Source organism: Chamaea fasciata, unplaced genomic scaffold (genome assembly GCF_029207755.1).
Source record: "Chamaea fasciata isolate MVZ Bird 193981 ecotype frontalis unplaced genomic scaffold, bChaFas1.0.hap1 SCAF_3, whole genome shotgun sequence".
NCBI classification, from domain to species: domain Eukaryota; kingdom Metazoa; phylum Chordata; class Aves; order Passeriformes; family Sylviidae; genus Chamaea; species Chamaea fasciata.
The window spans coordinates 92,548,977-92,575,790 of NW_027094088.1; the positions used below are offsets into that span (position 1 = coordinate 92,548,977).

The following is a 26,814-nucleotide window of genomic DNA, read 5'->3' on the forward strand; positions in this document are numbered from 1 at the left end:
ATGTTTAGATGCGCATTTTTATATAATGTCCTCATCCTCATAGAAAATGAGTTTATCTTGGAAATTTGTATTCAGTCTTCCAAACTTTGTTTTTAAAAATGTGCTGTTTGGGTTTTTTGGGGTTTTTTTTTTGGTTTGGTTTTTTTTGTTTGTTTGTTTGGTGTTTTGTTTTTTTTTTTTTTAATTTTATTTCATTTTGTTAAATAGTGGATGACAAAAAGGTTTTGAAATATTGAAAAAGTGGTCAAGAAAGCATCTGTAGGATTTTGTCCTGAAGTACCTCAAAAATTTTTGGGGAAAAAAAAAGTTATTGATTAGATGTTATCATTGAAATTTAAGGAAATCAAAAAGTGAAGAGAATGTCTCTATTCTGTATTATATAAGTTTAATTTTGATCCATAATATGCAATTGTGGATACAAACTATTAGTATATTGATGCCATATATGCATCTATTTGTCTGCATGAACACACATACTTGTGGTAAAGTGATTTTTTTCCCTCCCCTTTTCTGACTTGTGCATACAATTATCTGGGATCTGCCATGGGTTCAGACATTGAACTCCATATCTTTGATTTGAGTGGAAAAGAATAATTATTCAATTCAGGACCATCACCATAAAATATGCAGAATTAATGGGAATTTTGTGTACTTCTATATCTTTCTTGAAATAATAACTGAATACTTATTAATGTTTCTGATGATTTATTTTTTTTAATCAATGCATTTCTCTGTTACAAATGTAATATTTTAGTAAGATTATTGTACTGCAAATCTAGACTTCATTTTTTAATTAATAGTAACAGCAGTAACTTAACTCTTAACTGTGTCAATTAGTGTATAAATGTAAAACGAAAGCATGAAGTAAACTGAACAGCTGCTGTAAAATCTACAGAGTTATTCGGAGCTTCTGATGAGGGTTAGCCATCCGTAACAATTCCTGCAGATGCGCACACTGTGGTGCTTTCTCTGGCTCTATCCTGTGAATACAGAAAAACTCTGTTACAAGGATGACATCAAAAGAAATAATATGATCAAGAAAAATAAAAGTGCCATTGAATGAGTCAGAGACAGTAGATAATACCACTGGAGGCATTAGAGTAAGATTTTGGCACGGTTATTTTGGACAGATACAAGGAAGAAATTTCTTGAGATAAATTGGGATGCACCTGGTTTCCTTTCTTCAGACAAGTTGTATCTTTATATAAATTTAATTTTCTTTTCTGGAAAGTAGAATTACTTGGTTTTATTTCTATCCCAGCCTCCCCAGTATTACTATAGAAATAAATGTTGAATGTAATTCCTATTTTATTATAAAACCCTAGCATATATTTATTAATCATACAAAATATTTCTAGAGAGTTTAGAAGTTGTGCTTTTAATGACTATAGTGTTTACTCATAGATAAATATTTGAAAGTACACATGTTGCAATTTGTAAACCTAGGTATCTGAAAGGGGGAAATATGTATTTCTGTATTAGACCAGAAATTCTTTATACCAGATCATTTAACCAGTGTTCCATAACTAGCACTGGCCACTAATGATTTTCTAGTGAAGGACAGAAAATCATTGCAAGCATGTAGTTAATTAGGCCTCAACACAACTGTACGTAAACCACTCTTAAGCTAGCAAAGTTCTTTATTTTTTGAATCCTGTAGGGCTGTTTCTTCAGTAGAATTATACAATCCTATTTTGAACCCATATAAATGCCTTAAATCCATAAACTTTTGTGCAAGAAATTACACCATTTATTTATTTAATATGTGAAGTTTGAACTCGGCACCTGCTGTTTTCACTTCATGTCATCCAGTTCTTACGGGGGAAAAAAATCAGTAACAAATTGTTTTCACCATACTTATGGCATGATTCTATAGACCAGAAGATATTTAATATCTTTAATCATTCTCCTCATCCTTCTGAATCCCCTGTCCAATTCTCTTCTATTTCTTTAGGAGTGGTGCAAAATGAAATGGCATTTTTACAGAACTATTTTTTTTCTCATAGACCTGAAAAAAAAATGCTACTTGCTATGCAATTTGCAAATTGTATTTCAAACTCATTTTTGACTGCTTTCTCATTATTTCTACATTTTACCCATAATTTACAATGTTCATATTGCCCTTGTTGATCAGCTTCATGCTTTTTAAAGATACAAGAACACTTTCCATTTTCCTGAGCTGTGCCACTATGTTGTAGTAGTCAAAAATATATCTATATGATGGAAGGCCAAGTTCTAGGTTGTTATAGGTGAGTCTGATGACATATCTGGCAGGCAAGAAAAAACAATCAGCATGACCACTTCTACATCATTCTCAATAAACGACCTCCAGGGCAGCTATAATCACGACACATCACAGTTTTCTAACAACTCCTTTTCCCTTCGTGTCTGAGGACAGACTTTTTCAAAATGTTTGGTACTGTGTTAACTTGCCAGGTATTTTCTAACATGCAGAGCCCTAGGCACCCCTACAGAGCTTGCTGTCAGTGTGAATGAGTTTATGCTTAGCAGTTAGTTGAACAGCTGTGATTTCTGTTTCTACCCTTGGAGCCACTGCTCTCATCCTATCCCTTTATCCTCTTGCTACAAATTTCTTTCATTTTTTAGTTGCTATAATGGATGTGTAGAGATGTAAATTAAAGAATGAAGAGCATTGTGACAGCAAGAAATATTCCTGTACTGGTAACAAAAATTGAAATACTAGTTAAACAGATAATGGGTATTCAGTGTAAGGTAATATGGCTGCTCAAAACACTTAAATTAGAGAGGTAATGTGATAATAGTGCCCTAATGTGGTGATAATATTTATGAATAAAAAGAAAAATCAAAGATGAAGATACCAGGAGTAGTATTAGAGTTAAGAATCTTGGTCAGCCCTTCCCCAAAAAACCTAAATCAGATTTCTCCAAAAGCCATGTTTGGGAATGTGTTCCTCAAAACCAGAATATGAAGAGTTATGCTGCCATGCAGAATTACCCTTATCATGACACTACCCCACTGCACACAATTACATGTGACTGTGTAACATAAAGATGTTATTTCCTGTTGTTTTTCTATAAGCTTTGCCTCTGTGCATGAATTTATGCAAGTTTAACAAATATCATTATTTGGAATTTACATGTGCAGCAATGTTATTAAAAATGAATGTAAAATAGATTACTTATGTCCTCCAATATACCTAAAGCATGTTTTTAGTATTTATTCCTGTTATCATTCCAAATTATTTTACAGTAGCTTCAGTAACTTTTAAAATACATGGGATTTACTTATAAATAATTGACAATTAAATATATTGTGGGGCTCAAGCATCTAATCTGTTTTACAGCTCAGATTTTCTCAACTGCTAAATTTCATATCAGTTCCTAAACTTCAAAATGTGTAGGGAGTTGAGTTCAACCTGTAATTTAACTGCCAGAAGAGTGTCTATGAGGTATCAAATATGTTAATGTGTTAGTCGACTGACAAATAAAAGAAACAGTATTAAGAGTAGAATATTGTGGTGGGTTGACCTTGGCTGGTCACCAGGTGCCCACCAAGCCATTCTATCACTCCTCTTCTCAGCCAAACAGGAGAAGGAGATAAGATGGACAAAAACTTTTCGGTCAAGATAAGTCAATTTATTGAAGCAAAAGTGAAAGGTCACATGCAAAAGAAGAGAAAAAAGCCATATCTTTTGTTCTCTACTTTCCATCAGCAAGCAATGTCCAGACACTTCCTGGGAAGCAGGACTTCAGCACATGTAGCTGTTGTAAATAATGAGTACACACTCTTCTTCCTCCTTCCTTTTAGCCTTTATTGCTGAGCTGATGTCATATTGTATGGAATATCCCTTTGGTAATTTTGGGTCAGCTGTCCTGAATAGGCCCCCTCCAAAGACCTTGCTCACCCTCAGCCTTCTGGGAGGTGATGAAGAATGTTGGATAAACAACATCGATGCTGTGCCAGCACAACTCAGCAGTAGCCAAAATTCTGCTGTGTTATCAACTCCTTTCTAGCTACCAATATAAAGCAAAGCACTGTGGGTGATTTGGGGGAAAATAACTCCATTTCAGCTAGACCCAAAACAAATATGTATGCCCAAACCAGAGCACTTTTTATTTAGTAGTATTCTATTTTTAAATGTTATGCTAAAAGGGGACAGTTAATATTATAGAAAAAAAATGTTGAAAAAACAGGGTTTTTTTAACTTGTTGTGTGTATGATGAATACAAATAATAACAATGTGGAGTTTACTTTTATTCAAATTATAGGTATTAGCTGTGGTACTGAAAATGTGGATGTGCCTTTTGCTTTAAAGAACAAGGTGAAGCAGTCTTATTGTCTCAGTATCTCAGTTTTATGTATTTAGACATATGAATCTTGTAAAATTTAAATCTTGTAAAATTTAAATCTGGTGAAGTGTAACTTCCACCCTAGAGATTAAATTCTGTAATTAGCAGCTAAGCTATACTGGAGAGGAATTGGTGAGTAATTCATTAGGGTGCAGAAAGAACCAATAAAGTCTGCTAAGGTGAGTAGTGCCCATTTGCACTATCATAACCCCGTGGTACAGCCAGCTTCCCAGACTGCAAAGGGGCAATACACAACCTGCTTTCCCCTGTCCCTGAACTACTCCAGAGCTGTTCCTCTCATAAGTCCCTGTGGTACATCTTCTATGAACAGCTTAGATTGGAAGGGACCTCTTGTCCAATGACTTTTAGCCATAGGAAGTAAATCTTGGCAATAAGAAGACTTAAAGCTATAGCTCAGTGTTTTAAAATATTTGGTCACTTCTGTCGTAGCACAAAAGAGATGTTTATAGGTTAGAAGGACATAATAGTTTTGATTTTACTTGGATTTTCTGCTCTAGGAATATGGTGGTTTTGTCTCAGTACCACAGAGGAATATTCCATATCTCCCTTCACCCTTAGTATCACTATTTGCACTGATTGGTATAAGGGAGGTACATTTTTTTTCCACATAAACATTATTTATCCTTTTTGGAAATTGTTTTGTTAGTAAAATTTTGAAGTTCAGTAAGTGAATACAATAGAATATGTGGAGGAAAGAATTCCCACAGCAGTCCCGCTGATGTCTTTTCAGTCCTAAAAGCAGTCAGACAAAAGTCAAACACAATCAGATGATAAAAAGGTGGTTGCCTTAAAAACGATCCTTTATGGTGCACAACATGCTGGAATACATGCCGAAAATGCACTGAAGATGCACACGGTGACATAAAGCAGGCACAATTTTATGTTTCACAAATTAGCACAACTGACAAGAATCCCCAGTTAGAGAAAACTCCTGCCTGGTTTGACTTTTTTGAAACCCTCCTTTAAATACTAACTAAACTCTGTTTATGAGAAAATGTCTTGAGAAACCCTTTTAACCTTGAATTAATTCCATGAGAATTTAAGCTTGATCCCCAGAGGATTGGAATCTCTAGGAATGTGTTCTGCCTTTCTCTCTAAAAGAGTAGGTGAAATGCTAGCTATAAATCTATGTAGTTACACACTAATGGGCTACAGAGCTATAAAATTTTAAAGAATATAAAAAAGCAAAATGGCAAAAATCAGTTTGGTATCACAGCATTGGTCTCTTTCCTGTGTGCATGTGATGATGTGTTCAAGGAAATACTACCTGACATTTAAGCTGTTGGTTTTTAATATTCACTCACCAAAGAAATGTTCTTAATTACAAAGCAACATCATACTTTTCCTCAATTATGAGAGAAGGGCATGAGGAAACATCTGCAAAGGGCTCATTTTCTCCTGTGGTGAATAAATTAGTTTCAGGTCCCTTCTTAAGATGTGGCTGCAAGCAATGAGACAGCTAACAGGAGTTTTCCACTGTTATTGATAACTTTTTCCTGCTTTTGAAAGAAACTTTTTTGTTGTTATTTTTTCAAACCTAGGAAATAAGGTTGTTATTTTCCTTCATTTTCTGTCTCTGATGTCTTTACAAGAAAAACTAGATAAACCAAGAGAAAAGCAGCTGAAATAATAAGGCAGGAAAAGTAATTTCTTTGGGTTCTTTATCCTTTCCTCTCCCCTCCACAATTTCCTACTCCTATCTCTTTTTCTTTTTGCAGACCATTCTTACCAGTTCTTCTCTGGAGCACTGCCACAGGTTTCTGAAATCATCATAGTCACTGTCTGTGCTGAGTGTGTCTTTCTTCCTGTTCTATGACAGATCTTTTATCCTAAAAGAAGCAAACATTTTTCACTTCTCTGAATTGTTGACTTTCCTCTATGTTTTCATTTCATTCCTTCCCTGACTCCATTTTTTAAAGATGCTTACAGTGTTTTTCTTGAGCTAGTGAATAATAGCACTCAGTGACAGTGTTCTGGGGATCAATATACATTGATCTCAGGCTTTTCAAAATGTGATTTTGAATCTTATTCTTAGTTGATAATCTTACACCCAAGATTTCTCATATACTGAAGTAAGTAAACACAGTCCATTCAGCAAGTTCTTAAGAAGATACTTAGAGGACACCTCTCTGAAAAAACAAGACCTATGGTAACTTAGCTGAAAGAGCACCCATATAAAGGAGGCAATATTAGCCTTTTAGATTAACCCAGCTGTAAACTTCTTTGGAAGAACTGTACTGTTACACTTCCCTAGTAATGAGATCACCAGGCTTTAGTCTTGTCTGTACTATATGTGTGTAACATCCGGATTTTTTTTTGGAAACCCCACATCTGAATGACTACTATATAATTTTTTGCATTAGTAATTTGACCTATGGTTATTTCCATAACTCCCTAAGATGCTGAGGAAAAGCAGGCAACAAAAGCCATTTGTGTCCTTAACATTTGTGCTGCTAGTGTTTAGATACGGCATGTTTAAAAAACCACTCCAGATGTACTTCCTTCACTTCCATATTCAATTCCAAATGAACCATACATTGCAACTTCTTTTTTGTCACGTTTAGTTGATTGTAGTAATTTCTAAGCCAAAGTTTATCCAGAGAGGTGACAGCTTTCCAGTGTTGGAAAGAATCACTGTATTGAAACTCTGACAGCATCACTTGTTTCTCCAAGATACTTGTAATTTATGACTTTGAAGATAGACTTTTAATTCTCAAGTTGCTCTAATAGATGTTAAAATTTTTAATAAACATTTCAAGATACTGGCTCAGTGAAAACTACTTTTTCCTTCTTAAAATAGTCCTGTAGCATAAGGAATGATATTACAGGATAGAGCAGGTTGTGGAGCTGTGTCTTGTCAGCTAGTCTTCATCACTGATTAGCACTTTAATTGATATCTGACAGGAAACACTGTGGGAAAAATTATTGTTATTTATCTGATTATATTTTTCTGCCCAATATTTTTATTTGTGAATTTGCTGTTTTATTTGTATTTTCTGCAGGTTTATGAGTCAGAGCACTTTTTGACAGTATTTTCCCAAGTTATTCTTATCTTATTCTGAAGAATAGAGGAAGTCAAAGGAGCAGCGTGTTTCATTCTAAGGGAATGAAAGAAGAAGCTACTGTCATTAAACATATGCAATGCTATATTCTTAGACAGATGTTTGTGTGGAATTTCTGGGTGTAATTTTACTACAGGTGTTTCTACCTCAAGAGGAAATCCCTGGATTATTGTCAAAAGAATTCTTACTGCTTTATACACCATAGTCCCATGGGCTTTCCCTCTCTTTGGATCTTCTATGAAAGACGGCTTTGCCTCTTAGGGATTCTGTCTGCTGCAGCCAGTGCTGTTAGATGATAGCAGAAAGGGTTATATGCCAAAAAAATTATTGGCTAACTATCTTTTCCTCAACCAAGATCTTGTTCCCCTGCTTGATGGCCTATCCTCACTCGCATGTTACATCCCTCCTTTTCATTGGCTTGATATTTTCCTCTCTGACTGAAGAAATTTTTTAGCTACAAGTGAACCTAAGTTTCACCCCCAAAGGGCCTTCTTGAGGGAAATAGTCCAGTTTTTAATGTTTGTTTCTGATATTTATGTGTGGATTTCCCCCTGTAGTATACTTTTTCCACTGATCACATTTCCCTCTGTTGTTTTTTTTTTTTTTTTTTTTTCACCATTCTTGCAACTTTTATTTAAGTGCTTGGTACTGTGACAGATGATTTCCAGGAATGCATTTCTGTCAAGATATATTTGTGAATCTTGCACAACAAACATTGTTAAAATGAACATATATTATGAAATTGTGGACAAAACATATCAGACTTCAACAGCAAACAGATTTAAAAAGATGAGTCCTGCATAAGAGGCAAAATGTTAAAGAAAAATAGTGATTAACAAAACTTCCTAATCAAAACAGTGTTTAGGATATAAAATTTACAGTATTTTAATATACTATGCTCCTTCCAATATGCAGAGATCATGAGTTCCTATGAATACCATGTGAAATTTGAAGTTCAGACTTTAAATACCAGGGGAAGTAGTTGCTAAGAAGATCTTACTTGGATGACTTGGAGCATTCTGTATCCAAAATGAACACTTTACATAAAACTTGTGTACTTTCAAAATATCTGGTATGTCTAGATGATTCAATATGTTTTCAAGCTCATGATACAGGCTTCATTTTTAAAGCTGGGTCATTTTTTAAAGATCTCAAATTGATTACAATTTCCAAAGAAAAAGTTTTACTGGTACTTTCACCTTACCTGTGTGAATGATCGCACCAACATATGTAAATTGCTTGACTCAAACTGCTTTGGGGTCTAACATATTTCTTCCTGGATAGATGCTTTACCATAATTAATAAATTAATATAATGTTTTCTAAATGCAAAGTTTATAGAAGTGGTCCTGTTTCCATGCATATTATAGGGAACTTATTTCCCCTTCTATTTAGAATATGGTTTTAACACATTTTCATTTGGAAATTGACCCTGAAGCATGCATTTCATGGAGAAGAACTTTGCTTCATTGCTATTCTTAGTGTTCTTTTTGTGTCCCTTTTAGCTCAATGTCCAGCAAATGAAATTCGCACAGAATCATCAGGAGTGATCCTCAGTCCAGGTTATCCAGGCACCTACCCCAATTCTCAGACATGTTCTTGGACTATTAAGGTTGACCCAGGATATAACATCTCCATTTTTGTAGAAATGTTTCAAAGTGAAAAGCAATTTGATGAGCTGGAGGTATTTGATGGTAAGAGAGATTTAAATTCTAATTACACAAGAACAAATACTAGGTGTAGTGGGCCTTGATTTTGAATTGTTGGGTTTGTAATGCAGTGATATCTCTGAATTTTAAACAATAATTCAGAATTCCTATTACTTTTGCTTTAAATCTGAATCTATTAGCCAATGAAAATTTTTATAGATGTATTTAGGACAGAGAAAATTTTAAATAGGTATTGTTACAGGAGGAGCAGTAAGAGCTGCGACTTCCCTAGGAAAGTCACACAGTGTTCTGTTTCCTGGGAAATGTGTGGAGATGTCTGAAATGAGAAGTTAACATACTGGTCTGAACGGTTCATTTTTGATGAAGAAATATTTTGGGGTTATAATTACATTTGTCCAAATGAATAAAATTATTTCAATCTAAATACTGAAATTTGAGTTCAAATACCCTGTCTGCTTTCTCCATAGCCTAGCAGAGCAGTGCTGTTCACTGTTTGAATATACCACTGTTGAACTGTTCAACCATCTGTTTTGGGACAAAGAGCAGAGAAATGACCAAAATTCGTTTTCTAGTGTTGTCACCTCTCAAAGGGCCCTACTTAATTCTTATTTTCTCCTTAATTTTGAACTTATTATTACTTATTATGTTCTCAATTATTTCCAAGGACAACTAGTCTCTACTTGTTCTTAAATATGTTTTTATGCATTTAGAGACCATTATCATATCTTTTTTCATTAACCAAGAATATGTGATAAGTATGATAGAAATGACGAATATTCACTATGGGAGTTTCACAACATGAAAAAATATTAAAATGTCATATCTTTTGAAGCATCTTGTTCTAAGTATTCTTCTGAAGGATTAGATTTTAATGTCCAAAATTACTAATTTTTTTCTCTCTTTGGTAGAAACATCCTAAAAAAATCTGCAATATTTTTAATACTTTTAAAAAATGCTACTTCACTAGCATATTTTTTTTCCTCATAACATGTGTACTGGTCTATGTCAGGTTAATGCAGAAAATATTCTGCAAATAATCTATTCAGACTGTTTTTTTTTTTTTTTCCATTCCATTTTCTATGAAAGAAAATATGGAGCATTACTGGAACTTTTCTAGTGGTCTGATCACTTTGTTTTCTTTTGATAAATTCTGTTGAAACAGCATAATATTCCTGATGTATATTTTGTTTTCTTTCCTGTGAATTTAAATGTAATTTAACCAGATTATCAATAATAGATCTGAGAGAAGAGCTAATGTTGTTTCTAGATTTTAAGGCATTTTAATTTCATGGCATGAAATAATATTCTTACAAATTCATCTCTACTGCAGCTCTGCAGAAGTAATTTTTTCTACCACCTACCAGCAACCACAAGTGAAAAAGATAATGATATATTTGTAACCTCTCAACTAAGGTGCCGTGTGGAGATTCCTGAGCTAGCTCTCAACAGGTTGATATTCAGATATAGCCCAGTGCAGTGCCTTGCCGAGATACTTGTTTGTGTCCCTGTGGCCACATTAGCAATTTGCTTTGCTAGACTAATTAGTTGTACACCTCAGCATGAGTTTTTGGGGGCAGAAGGCAATGCTAGCGTGGCCATAGTGCTTCCGGTGATGACCATAACTCAGACTCAAATGTCACTGCATTTTGCAACAAATACATATCATATTGTGGTGGCTTGTTTGGTCCAAAACAGTGTACTTCATCTAGGTCAGTAGAACTGTACTGATGTATCTATAACAGATAAAGATACATCATCAAACTTTATGCAGAAACTGTACAAAGATTTGCAAGACAAATTTTAGGGAATGAGCGTTTCTAAGGCACTTGTCTCTGATTGCTTTATAAGGCAGATTTGGAATGCAAACCACAGCAGGGACTACTCCTACCTGACTGCACTGTACATTATGGTGCTTCAGCAGCTGGACGATGATCAGATTTTTTTATCTTGCTACAAATAAATGGAAATATACAGCAATTATAGTGCTCTCTAGTGAAAACCTAAAACCAGATGGGCACTTTAAGTAGAGATCTGTTAGTTATTTCTCTGACAAGGAAGAGTCAGGCTATTTCCTGTTTTACTGTGTTCACATTCACAGCTGAGTTACAATATGGGAAGAATTACCTAAATTCATAGTACTTTAAAACTTAGTTTCTTTATTCATCTCTAAAGGTTCTTCTGGACAAAGCCCTTTACTAGTTGCTTTGAGTGGAAATCATACTGGGCAACTGAACTTTACAAGCAAAATGAACCAGCTGTATCTCCGCTGGTCAACTGATCATGCAACCAGCAAGAAAGGATTCAAGATTCGTTACTCAGGTAACTATTTGTGCTTTCTAATCAATTATACTTTGTGGATATACTGTTGTCCACCTAGACTTAAAGCCATGACAACTGTTCAGCATCAAATAAAACTTGTAATATTATGTCAGTTTCTCTGAAGTCAATTTATTATAACGTATATTTTAAGAATGTGAAATCATTCTATTTTAAGTTTAAGGTAAGCACAGAAGTTGGTTTCTCCATTTTTTCCCAGTGTGCCAGAGATCTACAGATTAATACTTCTCCAATTAATACTCCTCTCTGCACCTCTTCTCTTCTCTTACCAGATCCAGAGAGAAACCTTTGAAATGTAATGTGTAGTGGTAGGCATAATTCTCAAATTTGCGCAGAAGTATTCAGAAGTGAGAATTTTTCAGCTGCAATTCGGTACACAATTATTAGGTCTACAATTTTCTAGAGTTGCAGTTCACAACTCTCATTACCATGTTTTTCTTCATGTACAAATACAAGAAAAACTGGGGGCAGAGCCGGGGGGGGATGGAAATAAATCCCTCATTTCTTCAACAGGCTGCATACGAATCTGGCAACATGAAAATATGTAAGTAGTCTATCTAAATAGTGACAATATTATTTTCCTTAATAATAATAAAAATCAAGAAAAAACATATTGCATTACTGGATTATGTGTTATGTGTAGACATATTGAGCCTTACTCAGTTTGCAGCCTGTTTATATATGTATGTTTCCACACATACATCAACAGACACATTGCCACTAGAAGACTCGGCGTAGGGATAATTTACATGATATTAATAGTATGTGTGTGAGAGAAAGGTAATAATTGCTATCATTTACATTTCTTTTTCTGTGTTTGGAAGTGATTAGCAATGTAGAGGTTGTGTGTGTTAATTTTGGTGGCTAATGATTTTCAATATAAATTTAGTAAAGAAAGGAATACCAAGAACGTTTTAACAAAACATTTCATGAAGTACCAGGTATCTCCCGTCTAGTCATGATAAATATTCTTAGGGAGACAGTTTTTTGGAAGCTCACTCCTCTTCTGTACCATCCATGCTCTGCGTGTCTTATTTCTGGAAAGCTTCTCTTTTTACTGAAACATAAGATCAGGGCTCAGCTCAGAGCATAATTATGATTGTTTGGGGAATTTAAGAAACAAGCACAAATTGTTAGCAGTTCTGGAAAAAAAACAGTGAAAACATCATCGTCACCTGTGTCTTCAGATAATTACTACAGACAAACTGAAGCTGAGGGATGGGGAGTTTTTTTCAAGCATACTGGAGATTAATTTAGTTTTTCATAGTAGAAAAGCAATTGCAGGACTTAATAGATGGATTGAGAGTGTGCAAGAGGGAACAAAGAGAACCTGTCACATCATAGCCCTCAAATGTGTGGTAGTGAAAGGAGTGGGCTTTCATTCATTAATTCGAAGTGAGGGAACAATATCAAAGATACATGAATGGACTTCATGTGAAGATTTTGGGTTGTAAGTATCAAATTATTAAGGAGACTGATTTTTGAGGAATGGCAAAATATTTTGTACCTTTGTATGTACACAAAACAAGATTTGCAGTACTGTATAAGTGGTCGGTAATTGCTAGGCTCAATTCATCAATTATTATGGCACTAGCTATGACTAACAATAAAATTGGGGGACTGGAAACAGACTGATATGTGATCCTTATGTTATGTTTTAGGAACAAACAAGTTTAGCTTTTTCTGCTTCACTAACAGTCAGTGCCTGCATTTTTCTCTAAACTTCTGTCCATTTTACATGAGATTCAATGGAAATAATCAGCATGAAAAGAAGAGTAACAGTGAGAGGCAGCATAAACAATTGGATTTGAATCCTAATGAGGGAGAGCAACATCATGAAAGTAGGAAAAATACAAGATCCCAAAAAGGCTATTGACACTGTAGCAGCTGTGACTGAGCCAGCAGGCTTCCTCATGATGAAGAACCTACTGAAATGAATTACTGCCCTCCCATAACCTTTCCCTTCTTCTCCAGCTATTCCTGTGCACTAAACTTAGTAAATTGTGTTTTTGTCATGGCTAGCTTTCACTTGTAGTTACAAATTTTATTCACTGTTAAAAAGTGCTAGCATTATGGGAATGCTTAATATTTTCTTTAGCATACTACCTTAATTGTGCAAGCGGTTTGCTTAATATTAATAGTATGTTTACTATCATGTGATATAAGCATTCTTGCTAAGTCTCAGTGGACAAAAGCTGAGGCATTATAGCAGACAGGCATTCTTTTAAGGGCTTTGACATATTATAGAGGCACTGGCATAAATTTTAGCCTAAATTATACATTTCCTAACAGCACTAATGCCTAGATATTAAATGATCTTTTTGTTAATCCACAGAGTATCTGCATAGCATCCCTCAATAATTTATAACCCTGCATGCACACTCCTACCCAAGCAAGCTAGGGTAAAAGCATTACTAAGAAGAGGCAGACTATTCTATTATTATTATTATTATTGGTAGAAGCAATGAAAGTGCACTACAATACCTGCCATATCCACTGGAGACACAAGGACTTGGGAACCAGATGGGAACTTCATTTGCTGCTTTTCAAAAATGACATTGCCACTATAATATTTACAGGCTTTTGTTTAACTTTTGGTTATTCATTCAAAGGTAAGTAAGTCAAGTGGTTACTTAGCTAATTTGTAATTTCCTGCCAATAGCACTATTTTTCCTTGTGTCTCAGGTTCAAGTTACCAGGTTTTTTAGCTACAAGTATGGCTTCTATGAGAAGCTGCCAGAAACTTCCCTCATGTCTAAAAGAATCAGATCCAGCTGGTTCCAAAATAGACCTGCAGCTGGCCACAGATGGTGGTAGTACATCTGCAATAACACACTTAAAAAAAAAAAAAAAAACAAAAAAACAAAAAAAAAAAAAACTGAACAGCAGCTAGAAGGAGTGAGAATACATGAGAGTGGAAACTCTGCAGAAACCAATGTAGGTGAAGATAGAGGGGGAAGAGGTGCTCCAGGCACCAAAGCTGAGTTTCCCTGCAGCCTGTATTGCTCTTTAACCCTAGCACACCACTGAAGCCCACCTAGCTGCTTGCTCACTCCCCCCACAGCAAGATTCAGGATGGAGTAGAGAGTCAGAAGAATAAAAATGAGAAAACTTGTGGGATGAGATCAACAGGTAAAGTTTAATAGGTAAAAGAAAAGCTGCACATGCAATCAAATCAAAATAAAGAATCCATTCACCACTTCCCGTTGACAGGTATTCAGCTATCTCTAGGAGAGCAGGGCTCCACTAGTCTTCATGGTGACTCGAACAGAACTTGCAGCATTGGTCCTTCCTTCTTCTTTCACAGCTTTTATTGTTGAGCATGACACCATATCTTATGAACTATCTCTTTGGTCAATCGAGATCAGCTGTCCCATCTGTGTCCCCTCCCAAGTCCCCGTGTATCCCCAGCCTCCTTGCTGGTGGGATGGTGTGAGAAGCAGAAATGGCCTTGACTCAGTGTAAGCCTTGCTCAACAGTGACATCCCTGTATTATCAACACTGTTTTCATCAGAAATCCAAAACACAGCCTCATATTAGCGCCTTTGAAGAAAATGAACTCTATCCTAGACAAACCAGCATACCTGAGAAAAGAGGTAGGGAAGGGGAGGGCAGGCAGGGCAGAGGCTTTTGACAATTTGATGATTTCTCCTTATCTTACTCTGATCTGATTGGTAAAAAATTAAATTAATTTCCCCAAGTCAACTCTTTTTTGCCTATGACAGTAACAGCTGAATGATCTCTTCCTGTCCCTATCTCAGCCCACAAGCCTTTTGTTATATTTTCTCTCCCCTGTGCAGCTGAGAAGGGGAGCAATGCAGCAGCTTTGGTGTTCACCTAGCATCCACCCATGGTCAACCCAGAACACTTTTATTATGTTCTTTTAACCTCATATGCAATTGAAAGAAGCTTAATTCTTCACCATTCTTTTCTTGTTATTTTTAAGCTTTGGATATGTTAAACAAGTGTTCCTACTGCCTCCCTATATCAATTAAAAAAAAAAAAAAGAATATTGATTGGTTTGTCTTTACATTTTCCAGTAGATGGTTAGAAGTGACAAGGGAACTGGCTGAAGAAGGTCATTAGACTCTGTATAATTGTTTCTTCTCCAATTTGTAAACTTTTAGGTGGCGATTTGCACAGCAGGAAGGTCACAATGGAGGTTTATACAGTACTATGAATCAAAAAAAAAAAATTCAGGATGATTTATAAATGTTGAACAACCTGTAAGAACAGCTTTCATATAAATAGCACGTTATTTAGTCAGATATTTCATTTTGGAAGAGGCAGAAATTTGCAATTATATCACTAAAGAGGGAGTAGGCCTTTGCAAATTTATCTTGTCTTTTCATATTGTTTATTTGTTAGATCTAAAATAAAATGCAAAAGAAAAAGAATGACAGCCTGATCCCTTTTTGTTGCTTGGTTGAGTATTGTTCTCCATTTTGATCCTGTATATTTAAAAGTGAAAAGTAACATATGGAATTATGGTCCATTTTTTAAGGAAATGGTTTAGTAATAAGAAAATATATATTTAGTTTTCTTATGTGATCTTACCTACTTACTTTAGGCAGTGTCCAATTTTTTATCTATAAAGTGAGTATGACAGTAGCCCTCTACTACAGTGGATATTTAAAGAATAGCAGCACAAAGACATAAGATTCCCCAATAATATGACAAAGACAATAAAATATCCAAAAGGGAAAGTTATAAGGAAAGAATATAAAATCTAGCATGTAAGGTAAACAAAGCACTCAAGGAATTTTTTTTTCATTTATTTATAATTTCAAACATAGTTCTGTTTCTGTGAATACTTACAAAAACATTCTTCATATTAGGTTTTTTTACTACTGATCAAAGATACTGCTGGGAAATCAAGTCCTTTGCTAAGACAAATCCTTTGATAAAATTTTGTAGATTCCCTGTAGAGAGTGAGTTCTACAAAATCATCTGGGAGGGCTGAACATGGAGTTTAAAAGAATTTTAATTTTTAATTGGAAGTCATTTAATTGGACCTCCCTGAGACAGAGTGTCTCAAAGAGCAAAAAGACCAAATCCTCAGCATAAATTTTTAAATGTTCCAGCTATTAAGAGAATATGCTTTGTTAAAGGAAGAGTGTGGTCCTGCAAATGCAAAATCAGTGTTTGTATGTGTTGCTTTCCACACACTCGTTGACTAGTGATATGTGAATTAGCTGGCAGCTATTATCCTTTTAGTATTTAGTGGCAAATTACAAAAGTTCTGAGGTAAAGTGAGCTGAATGCTTTGATTATAAGTGAGCTGAAAAAGTTCATTATGTTGCCTTACAAAATACACTGTTATCTAAGAGGTCTTGAAATAATGTGGACAACGTGTCATTTGGAAAAGTAAATTAAATCTATAACTATAAAGATATATATATATAGATATAGATATAGATATAGATATAGATAGATATAGATATAGATATAGATATAGATATAGATATAGATATAGATATAGATATAGATATCTCAATACTTCAGCCACTGGAACATAGAAGTTTATCACATTTTGTGGTAAAACACTGTCATTCCTAGACGAGAGTGCTCCTGTGTCATTACACCTATTTCAGCTAAGCTTCATGAGATTCCAGGACAGATTCCTCTCAGAAACTGGCTGGGAGAAAAACATCATTTTATCACAGTGGTCCTTGACATAAGGCTGCAGTATTCTGTGAGTTCACTGTATGGATTTCTGCTTAAGCCCAAAATTTTCACTCAGCTTACAGTATCTGTAGTTTTCATCTGGCATTCTTCAAGCATTTGCTTATGCTTCAGGTCTTAAGACATTTATTTATTGCTTTGTGTGTGGTTCTTCTGTTAATGTGTCAGTTTCTGATCCTAGAAGTTATGTGAGCTTCATCCTGGGCTCTGAAGGGAGTCCAGTTTAAAGAACAGATTAAAAATTACTAAAATATAGATTAAGATGGACAAAACCCATGACAGAATTAGATGTAGATTTATCAGTATTCCTTTACCTTATCATCAAGTGTACTTTTCAGTGTTGTAAAATAAAAATCCATCTTCAGAAATTTTAGGTGATTTGCTAAAAGTTTTTTTCTTCTTTTCATGCTGCCTATAGCTTAGACATCACTGCTTTGAGTATCAGCCTTTTCTATACATTTCATGCTGCCTTGGCAGCACAAAATACTGTAGTTTTAGTGTGACTTTTACATAGATGTGGATTCCCGGCACTGCTTGCCTGTAACCCTGTTGCTGGCTTCTGACTTGCTACCAGCCTACTGCTACTACTTTAAAATGTCATTAATAAGAGTGGAAGATAGATCTGATTTATGTTAAATAAATGGTTTAAACATAAGTAATCCAAACATACATGGTTTACATCACAATATGTGTGTTGTGTGTTTCAGAAACACTCCTAACAGTCATGAGAGTATAAAGTTTGGTACTCTGGGAGCACAGCACCTTTCTGATATGTAGGATCTTTTCTGTACTGCTATCTGGTGAACTTTTCATTGTACTTCAAGGAATCCACCTCAACTTGTGTAATCCTGTTCATCATACCTTTTTGTCCCAAACCTTATACTCATTATGGTCAAACACCTCTGCCAAGACAGTTTAGCTGCACTCCTCAACCCTTCTTTCTGATCTCCACCCTTTTTCCACTCCTCCCTACAAATCACAGACTACTTTTAGTGATAGGAAACATAAGATTTTTCTTTATCCAGATTTTATCTACCTTTCTTTACTTTCTAGCATGCCATCTTATTTTTTCTTGCTTCCTCTTTACTAAGACTCCCCTAATTTATCTTTCCTTTCTTCTGTCCCTGATTTTCTCTTTCTTTTTCTCCCACTAATCAATTTCATTTTATAAATTTTTCTTTCCAGTTTCTTTCCCTGAATCATATTTTACTCTGAACACAATCTCAGTCTCTTGTACATCAATCCTTTTGATGCCGCTTCTAATATCTAACCAAGTCCTTCTCTTTCTCTCACTTTCATCACTTTTACCTGGTCTCCAGTCCCTACCTTCCTGTTTCCCGTCTCTTTGCACAATCTGTCATGGCTATTCTTCCCCATGGCTCTTAAATCAGCACCTTTGTGTCAAATAGTCTTTTTCTCTTTTCTCCAGTTAAAATCTCCCTACTTTGTCAAACACATCTCATAATTTTATAATCACATTCGAACATCTACCTGTAAACTTCACAGTGGCAGATGACCACAAAGCTTTACCAAGACATCTTGGTTCCCAGATCTCCTCTTCCCTATTTCCTATAGGTCCATGAAGCCAGTGCCACTCACTCACCTTGGGCTGTCAGGAAAAGTAAGCATTAGTAACATTAGTAACAGTAATATTAGTAGGTTGAAGAGATGATTGAAAGCAGAAAATATAAAGGAGTCATCAAGGTGTCTGGGAAAGAAGGATATAGTTTTCTGTAGAATATCTGCAACAATAAATTTTAGGAATTAAGTATTTTCAAAGGGATGTTGAAGTAAATTCTGAGCGATATTGCTATTTTTTCTTCCTTGTTTTCTTCTACAAATTTCTTAGTTCAAAAGATTTTTTTTTGCTTGATTTTTCTCTGAACGCCACTTGATTCATTGGAGAGCTTAAACCATGGTTTGGGGCCAAAGGCGCTGTTGATCGTTACAATGTAAGCAAAAATTATGACTGATAGATTTCCCCTTTGGCTCCTGAGGAAATTTTCAGTATTTTGACATCATTCTGTGTAATTCAGCAGCCTGAATGTCCCATATTTCATGCCATTTAAAAGCTTCTCTCTCTGGATAGCCATATATAGTTATTGCTGCAATTAGCCACAGCTAAAACATGGTAATAAATACCCTGGAAATCAGAACATGAAGTTTAACCTGTTATGCTAAAAATCTTTTTATGCATAAAAACCCCTATTCTTTTATGTCTAGCCAAGAATTTACTGTTAGAATAACAATGTTAACAGTTTAATAAAAGAATTACTAGTCCAAATTAAATGGTTAATAGGAGGAGATAAAAAAAAGGAGACAGGAAATGTACTGTACAGAAAAACAGTAAAGTTAGAATTTTTATACAGTATTACTGGGCTACAGACAAATATTTTATGACTAAAATTGCACTGATGTAATAAATACAGAGTTTTTTTCTGAATTGCATTTTTTTTTATGAGTCACTAGCTTTTCTTAAGTTCTAGGATATTTAAAATTAAATAGCACTTAAGAGGTTACTGGAGCTAATTTTAGAGGTCTTAACCAGCTTGTTTTGCAATAACAGTCTTATTTATTTTTCACCAGGTCAAAATGAAAATTAAGTTCATGTTTATTCTGTTTCTTTAAATGTCAAGTTCCCTTTTGAAAGACTAATTTGAAAACTAATGTAATTTAGGCAGGCAAGTGTCACCATGCTTATAAAGGACACAGAAAATGGCCCCAAACAATTATTTTACAGGACCATCTTGGCTTATTTATTTTCATTCTGGTTTTAATTTTTTCCTTTTTGATTTTGTGGGTTTTTTCAAATAATCCCCAAGTGAAATAATGTACAGAACTAACATTTTGAGTACAAATAATGTTGCTTGAGAACTATGTAATATGATTCCAAAATATGAAAATATTTTTCAGCATCTTTAATGGCGGACTTAGTTTTACTGTCTCTGTTGAGTGTTATTACTTAGAAATATTGACTTTTATATACTGCATCTAAATCTAGACATTAAAGGAAGCATTTCAGTTAGGAATATAATCAACTCTATGGTGTCTGTCAATGAACAAAAAACATTTTTTTAGGTGGTAATTGATACTATAGGTGCACCGTAAAGTGACAAAATATACATTGAAGATAAAAATGAAAAAATAGAGCTAGATATTGAAAGCTGTATACCAATACCTGTAATTATGCACCTGTAAAAATGAACCAAACAAAACATCTACTTGAAAATTGTCTGCAGAAGTTAAAATGAATATCACAGCATACCTAAGACACATTTCAGTATGATGGAGGGAGAATTCCAACAGTAGTTACAGTTTCAGTCTTATTGGTATTGACATTTAGTTCTCAGTGGAGCTCAACAGTGTCTTCCCTGTGAAGGATGTTCATAGGCTTATTTCACTGCTGGATGTTCAATCAGGTTTCTTTTCAGAAAGTCGTGGTCCTGCCATGCTGCTTCTGAAAAGATAATCTCAGTAAACTCAGTAATCTCAGTAAGGTATGCACTCCCTTGGTGCATACCTGCTTCAAATACGCAGAGACTTGTACATCAGTATGGAGTCCAAGTAATTTTTTCATATTGCTTTTATCCAGTGATAAATGTTTGCATTCTACAAATAGATCCACATTATGGCTCTGCATATAGCATGTCAAACTGTACTGTACTAGTCCTTGATTTGGGCCAGTTCAGGTATCCATAGTCCATCCTTACAGATGGATACTGTAACTTTATTTTAAAAATGGTCTTTATTACTCACTTTTTGACACAAAAAAAATTTGTACTTCTTTTACTTACTCGGCACATTTCAAAACATTTCCGTTAATATATCACAGGTCCTCAAGGACTATGCTGGTCATAAAACCCCTCTGCAAAAAATATTAGTAGAGTTCTGATTAAAGTTTAGCAAGGTTTATTTTCATTTCAAAACTCAAATCAGGTGCATGCTGTCTTACTTCATATGTAGTGTAAATTCAGCATTTAAGAAGTTGCAGTCAGTTTAGTTACATTGTTTTTGTAAAAATTAATATAATTGCCAATATCTTTGAAAGAATATGTACAAAAATTAACTACATTTTAATCTGAAAGAAATGCACCTGAATAATGTGTATTGTTATTTGTCTTATAAATTTTTAATGTATTCGACAAAATGTTTAAACTTTAACATACATGTCTAAGTGCACTGAATTTTTTGATAAAGCTGTTTATAATTCATTTTGTATATAGTGTAGCTCAAAGAATATTTTTTAATTTATAAAGTTTTCAGATTTGAAGTAGATTGTTTATTAAGTGTGAGTATACTTACTGAACATTCTATATGCTTCATGATTGTACTTTCCTTATGTGCAGCAGTATTAACTAGTTTTGATTATAAATTTTGGTTTCGAACTTCATGTTGTTTCTTTATAAGTAGTCTGAATCTTCACTGAGTATTCCAAAGGTACTGTAAAGGTTTCAGTATTCATTTTAGTGGCATTCAAAGTTTATACATGTCATAAATAATCCTTATTTTGTACATTAAGTGCTTTAGATTTGTTTTTAATAATTTCCATTTTTTGGTTTTTAGCTCCTTATTGCAGTTTAAACCCTACCTTAAGGAATGGTGGAATTATAAATAAAACAGGTGGTCCTGCTGGAAGCAAAGTTCGCTATTATTGCAAGCCTGGGTATAGAATGATTGGTCGCAACAATGCAACGTGCAGGCGCTACCAAAATGGCATGTACCAGTGGGATTCTCCTGTGCCAATCTGCCATGGTAAGATAATGCTTTCGTCTTGAGTAGGCTTCTAAAATTTCATTGTAAGGCTATTTCACAAAACAAAGATGCAGCATTGTCAATACTGCTGTATGCCAAGAGAGACGCAGACATCATGACCTGATTGATCCAAACACATACTGACTTGTGTATTTCAGGTGTGCAGAATTGAAGTATTAAGATCTATTCATGCCGTCAAATACAGACCAAATGGAACATAAGTCTTCAGTACATTTTTCTTTAGTAAGGTGTATACCTATAAACAGACCACAGGTCATGATATTGTATTACTGAACACTTTATAAAATTCAGGGGTTATAAGGGATAAGGGATTACTCTATTATTTTAGAAGATAACTTTATAACTTGTGCTTTAAAGAAATAATTTTTAATTTTTTTCCTCTCTTTATTTTTTGTTTCTTTGTTTTGGTTTTACAATCCGGGCTCTGAGCAGCCTGGTCTAGTGGAAGGTGTCCCTGCCCACGACAGGGGTTTGGAACCAGATGGTCTTTAATGTCCCTTCCAACCCAAACTATTCTATATATTCTATTCTAAACTATTCTCTGATATTATCAGGGACCTGGGGAAGAGGAAGAAGGCTGCAAACTCTATCCATATCGTTTATGGCCCATTCTAACATGTGTCTGCTTCAAGTCTGCTTTATTTATAGAATGAAATTATACTAGCATTTGTGTTTAAGAACACGGTTGATTAAAACTGGGATTTACTTGTTCTTAACTTCATAAGACATTGACATTCATTTTTATGAAGAAAAATATTTTGCTTGATGTTCCATCTCAGTGATGGTTCAGATATTTTTTAAAAGACCATAAGATGGAAGTATGGAAGTTCTATTTTCTGAATTGCAAAAGAAAAAAAAGAAAAAAAAAAAAAAAAGCCAAGTGAGATTTGGCATGATGTTTACTCTTCTGTTGAGAGTAGGCTATTTGTACGAAAAGTAAAAAGCTTCAGAAATTTGGTTACAGTTGAACCTGAAGGAATAAGGTTCCTATCTTTTATACAGAGCTAAATATTTCTTCTGGATGAGCATTTTCCTGCTGAGAAGGGCCATGTGGCTATACCCCTACCAGTCCAAGGAGAAACTCAGATTGTCAGTATGCCACAAGCAGGGCCTGTATCTGTGCTTCCAGAATCCAGGATATCTTCTAATCTCATATGCCATCATGTTTTATGGCATAATGCCACATATATGCCATATATGATTTGATATGACATGTGATTCTGTTTGATCTTCCTGAAGGTCAGTAAAACATGGGAGAATCTGTAAGGTAAATTTAAGGAAAAAATGCTGCTTTTGGACTTAATTGAACAGTTGGGGTTTTTTTGTTTGGTTGGTTGGTTGGGTTTTTTTTAAACAGCAGTTTAGGTGCTGATTCTGGTGCTGGCATCTAAACGAAAAATTCAGACACTTTGCACTAAAGAACCTTCAATAGTTAATATGCCTGCAGCTTGGGATCAGCAAAGCAGAGGATAAAATTCTGTTCCAGATTAAAACAAAATTTTAACATCTGTTTGTGGGATAAAGTTTTGATTAATTTGCTTAAACATAGAAGTCTAGTGTCATTTTCAGTGTCCTGAGGTGTTTTACCTCTCCTCCATCCACTAGCAGAGAAATGTGTAAACTCTTATGTTATAAGAACTCGGTTTGCAGGATGTCTTGGAGGCCTAATAATCTCAGGTAGCTCTAGAGAGTGCGAAAAGAAACCAAACCCCATCTGCCTAAACTGTTGTATTAGATCTGGTCAATACTGTCTCTGAATCTTTGGGAGCCATTTTGCTGACTAGCTGGCAAGTTTTTTTTTCAAAGGCACTGAAGTTTTGGCATCTTAATCTGGACCTCAGTTACTTTAAGCATAAGAGGGTAGAGATAGTATTCTGTGTGTACTTGTTAGACTGGGCCATAAATTTAAGGAGGCCCTATATTTTACTTTTCTCCAGAATTTAAGATCTTGTGATTCCTCAGCTGTCAGAGATTCTATGCAAATGTATCCCTTATCTTTTTACTGCTTATCTATACCAACAATATTAGCGTTCTACTGCTGCTTCCACTATTGTTCAAATAACAGAGTTAGGTACAATGAAAATATGATCCAGCACTTAAATATTCGTAAACAGGTTTTTTTTTTTTTTCATATTTTATCTCTGTTTTTTAGAACAGTCTAATTTTAAGAGTTTTCTTTTACATTTTGAGTTTTTACACTTTGTGTTCACAATTTCCTGTTCACAACGGCACAAAAAGTGCTTCAAGTTTGTCATTCTAACCTTGAAAATTACGTCCAAACATAATGAGGTGCATGAATGGAGAAAAAAGCTCTTTAAACAATTTAAGAAAAAACTCCCCGCTTTTAAAGACAAAATGGAATAATTCACAGAAAGTAGGAGGGAAAATGTACAGATGTGTGCAGGACTTGAAATAACATTGCAGGACTTGATAGTGAATAACCAGGGGTGAAAGAGACTTAGAAAGTAATAGATTCTGAACAGAATTTAGGAGGACTCAAGAAAAATGTAAAATACTTCAGACACTGTGTCTGTGCTTGATTTATCACAGTGTGCAAGGAGTTTTGAAATTTTAGCATTCTAGTATGTTCGCAAATACCTTTTTTCTTGACTTTTGCGCTGTATCTATAATTTCCTCAATATATGTGGCTGTAGATTTCTGTAAAAAGTGGGAGAAAAGAATTTATTATAAAAATATATATTTGAAAGGTAGGTTGTTTAATCTTTCCTATAATTCTTTTATAAATGTAAGATTCCTCATTTTAATATAAAATTTTACAACTCCGGCACAATTATGCTAACTTGTGTGTCTAAACGACGCATATGTTGTACAAAAAACTCTGAAATGGAGAGCATTTTTCAAAGTTTATTTAGTACCTTGTTATCAAAATGCATTCTCTTTGAAAATTGATTAAAATTACACATTTGGTCCAGCTCATGGATTTCATTATAGGATCTTTCTAAATCAAAATGCCTTTTTTTAGTTCAGAAATTTCCATAAAACCAGTCCTGCAGGGTTACATTTGTAATTAATAACTTGAATGTGTCAGAATTAATTTCTGAAATCAAGTTTGATCATATTATCAAAAAGGGTAATTATTTTTTGTGTATCTATTAGAACAGCATCCAATTTGAATATGAAAATATTTAATATGAGTTAATCTGATAGGGTCAGAAGATATTTTTCAATTCTAGTCTTCTCAAATGCAAATGTGTGTAATAATGTCCTGAATGCTGTATAAAGAACTTGACTCCTATCTAGGAAATTGGAACTTACTGTTACAGCTTTTATTTCATTTGTGAAGTGAAAAGAGAAACATGACTCATGCTACATTCCAAAGAGATATGTAGGGAAAATAACAATTCTTATATAATAACAGTAAGTAGCTGCTGAGAAGAAATAGTAAGGCCCCAGTAATGATATTGGCAACCACATTTGTCAGCCACTGATTAGCTCATGTATAGATTGCCATTCTGGGGCAGAGTAGGAAGAGAAGACTGACACTGGAGATGAAGAGAGTATTAGAGAAAATATAAGAAAATCTTGGCAAGAAGAGCAGTTATAAGGAAAAACTGAAAGCAAGTTGTCAGGGTCAATATGGCTCAGCAGTGCTGGGTTGCCAGAGTCTGGGGGCTGAGAGTGCTGTTGTACTCTCACGTGGTACCAGTGAGAGGGCAACAGAGTGGCTGTCTTCCTCTGGCAAGCATGAGCAAATGCCTCTATTTATCCCACCTGTTCTTCCTATACAGGACTCAGCTTTTGACTTTGTTCTTTCTGATTTCTCCCGCTCATTCTTAAAAGAGTTAAAAATAACTTTAAAGAGCCTTGGAAAACCCATGGCTGCTCTTCACCATTTGAGTTACTTCCTAGTAGGTTTATAGAAGAAAACCGGAGGTACCTACTTTAAGGAAGTTCTCATCTGATTTGTAAGTATTGGAAAGGCTCAATGTCTATGACAGAATCATAACAGAATTACAGCTGATGCCAACAGTTCCTGCTTAAAATGCTGATTCCAGGTACTGTCATGATGCTTACCTCTGTACTTGAAGTGTATGGATGTACATTGTGGAGCTAGAGATCTTTGTACTTTTTACTGGACTGAACCAAGATTATTCCAGGACCATGACCGTATTCCATATCTCCCCTGGGAGAGTGGGTTTGAAAATACCTGTTTACAGTTTGCACAAGACCTATGATTCTTAGGCCACCAAACTGCTTCCTCATAAAATTAGATGTTCTGTGTTTTTGGACATGGAATTAAGCTTGGGCCTTTTACCTTTCTTGGTAAATGTTACTATGCAAAAATATCACTCTTAGCATACAGTCTTAAAAATTTGAGGTAAGTAGCAAATTAAAAATACCAAATTCCAACTATCTCTTATAAACCAATGACCATGTTTCAGAATATAAAACAATAAGTATATTACTCTAGACTAAAAAAATCCCAGAAATTTTAAGAGAAAACTGGAACTGCTTTTAGCTTATTAAAAGACTGCTACCAAAGATGAATGAAATTATTAATCTGTACTCTTTCGAGATAAACTAATTACAGCTAGCCTTCCTTTTACAGGATCCTAAGATAGGTTTTTTATTTTTTTATTCTTTTCTCAGAGAGGCTAGTGAAATACTGGAATAGATTGCCTGTGGAGAGTGTGAAATTTTCATCATTGGAGGTCTTTCAAGAAAAAATTAGATCAAGACTTGTCAAGTATAATTTTGACTTGTGATAGGAGAATAGACTACATTACCTCTCATAACAGTTGTTTTTGGGTTGCTTTTTTTTTTAATACCCCCAACCCTGTTTTCACTTTCTTTTTTATTTCTGTATGTATCCAAGTCTGAGAATTGTCAAAGCTCTCTCTGATTTTTCCGATTGGATATCACACACATAAGCCACCAAGCATGTTTTAGTTTTGAATCCTGCTTTTGGGGACTA

General features: G+C 34.7%; 1 protein-coding gene across 1 annotated transcript in view; it reads left to right on the forward strand.

The window, feature by feature from the left end:
• The window catches only part of CSMD1 (CUB and Sushi multiple domains 1), a 1,082,532-nt gene that overhangs the window by 980,316 nt on the left and 75,402 nt on the right, over positions 1-26,814 (forward strand). Inside the window, exons 47-49 of the mRNA XM_066179810.1 lie at positions 8,919-9,107; positions 11,256-11,402; positions 21,669-21,857. Of these exons, the coding sequence (XP_066035907.1) occupies positions 8,919-9,107; positions 11,256-11,402; positions 21,669-21,857 (525 nt within the window). The remainder of the gene's footprint in view (positions 1-8,918; positions 9,108-11,255; positions 11,403-21,668; positions 21,858-26,814) is intronic.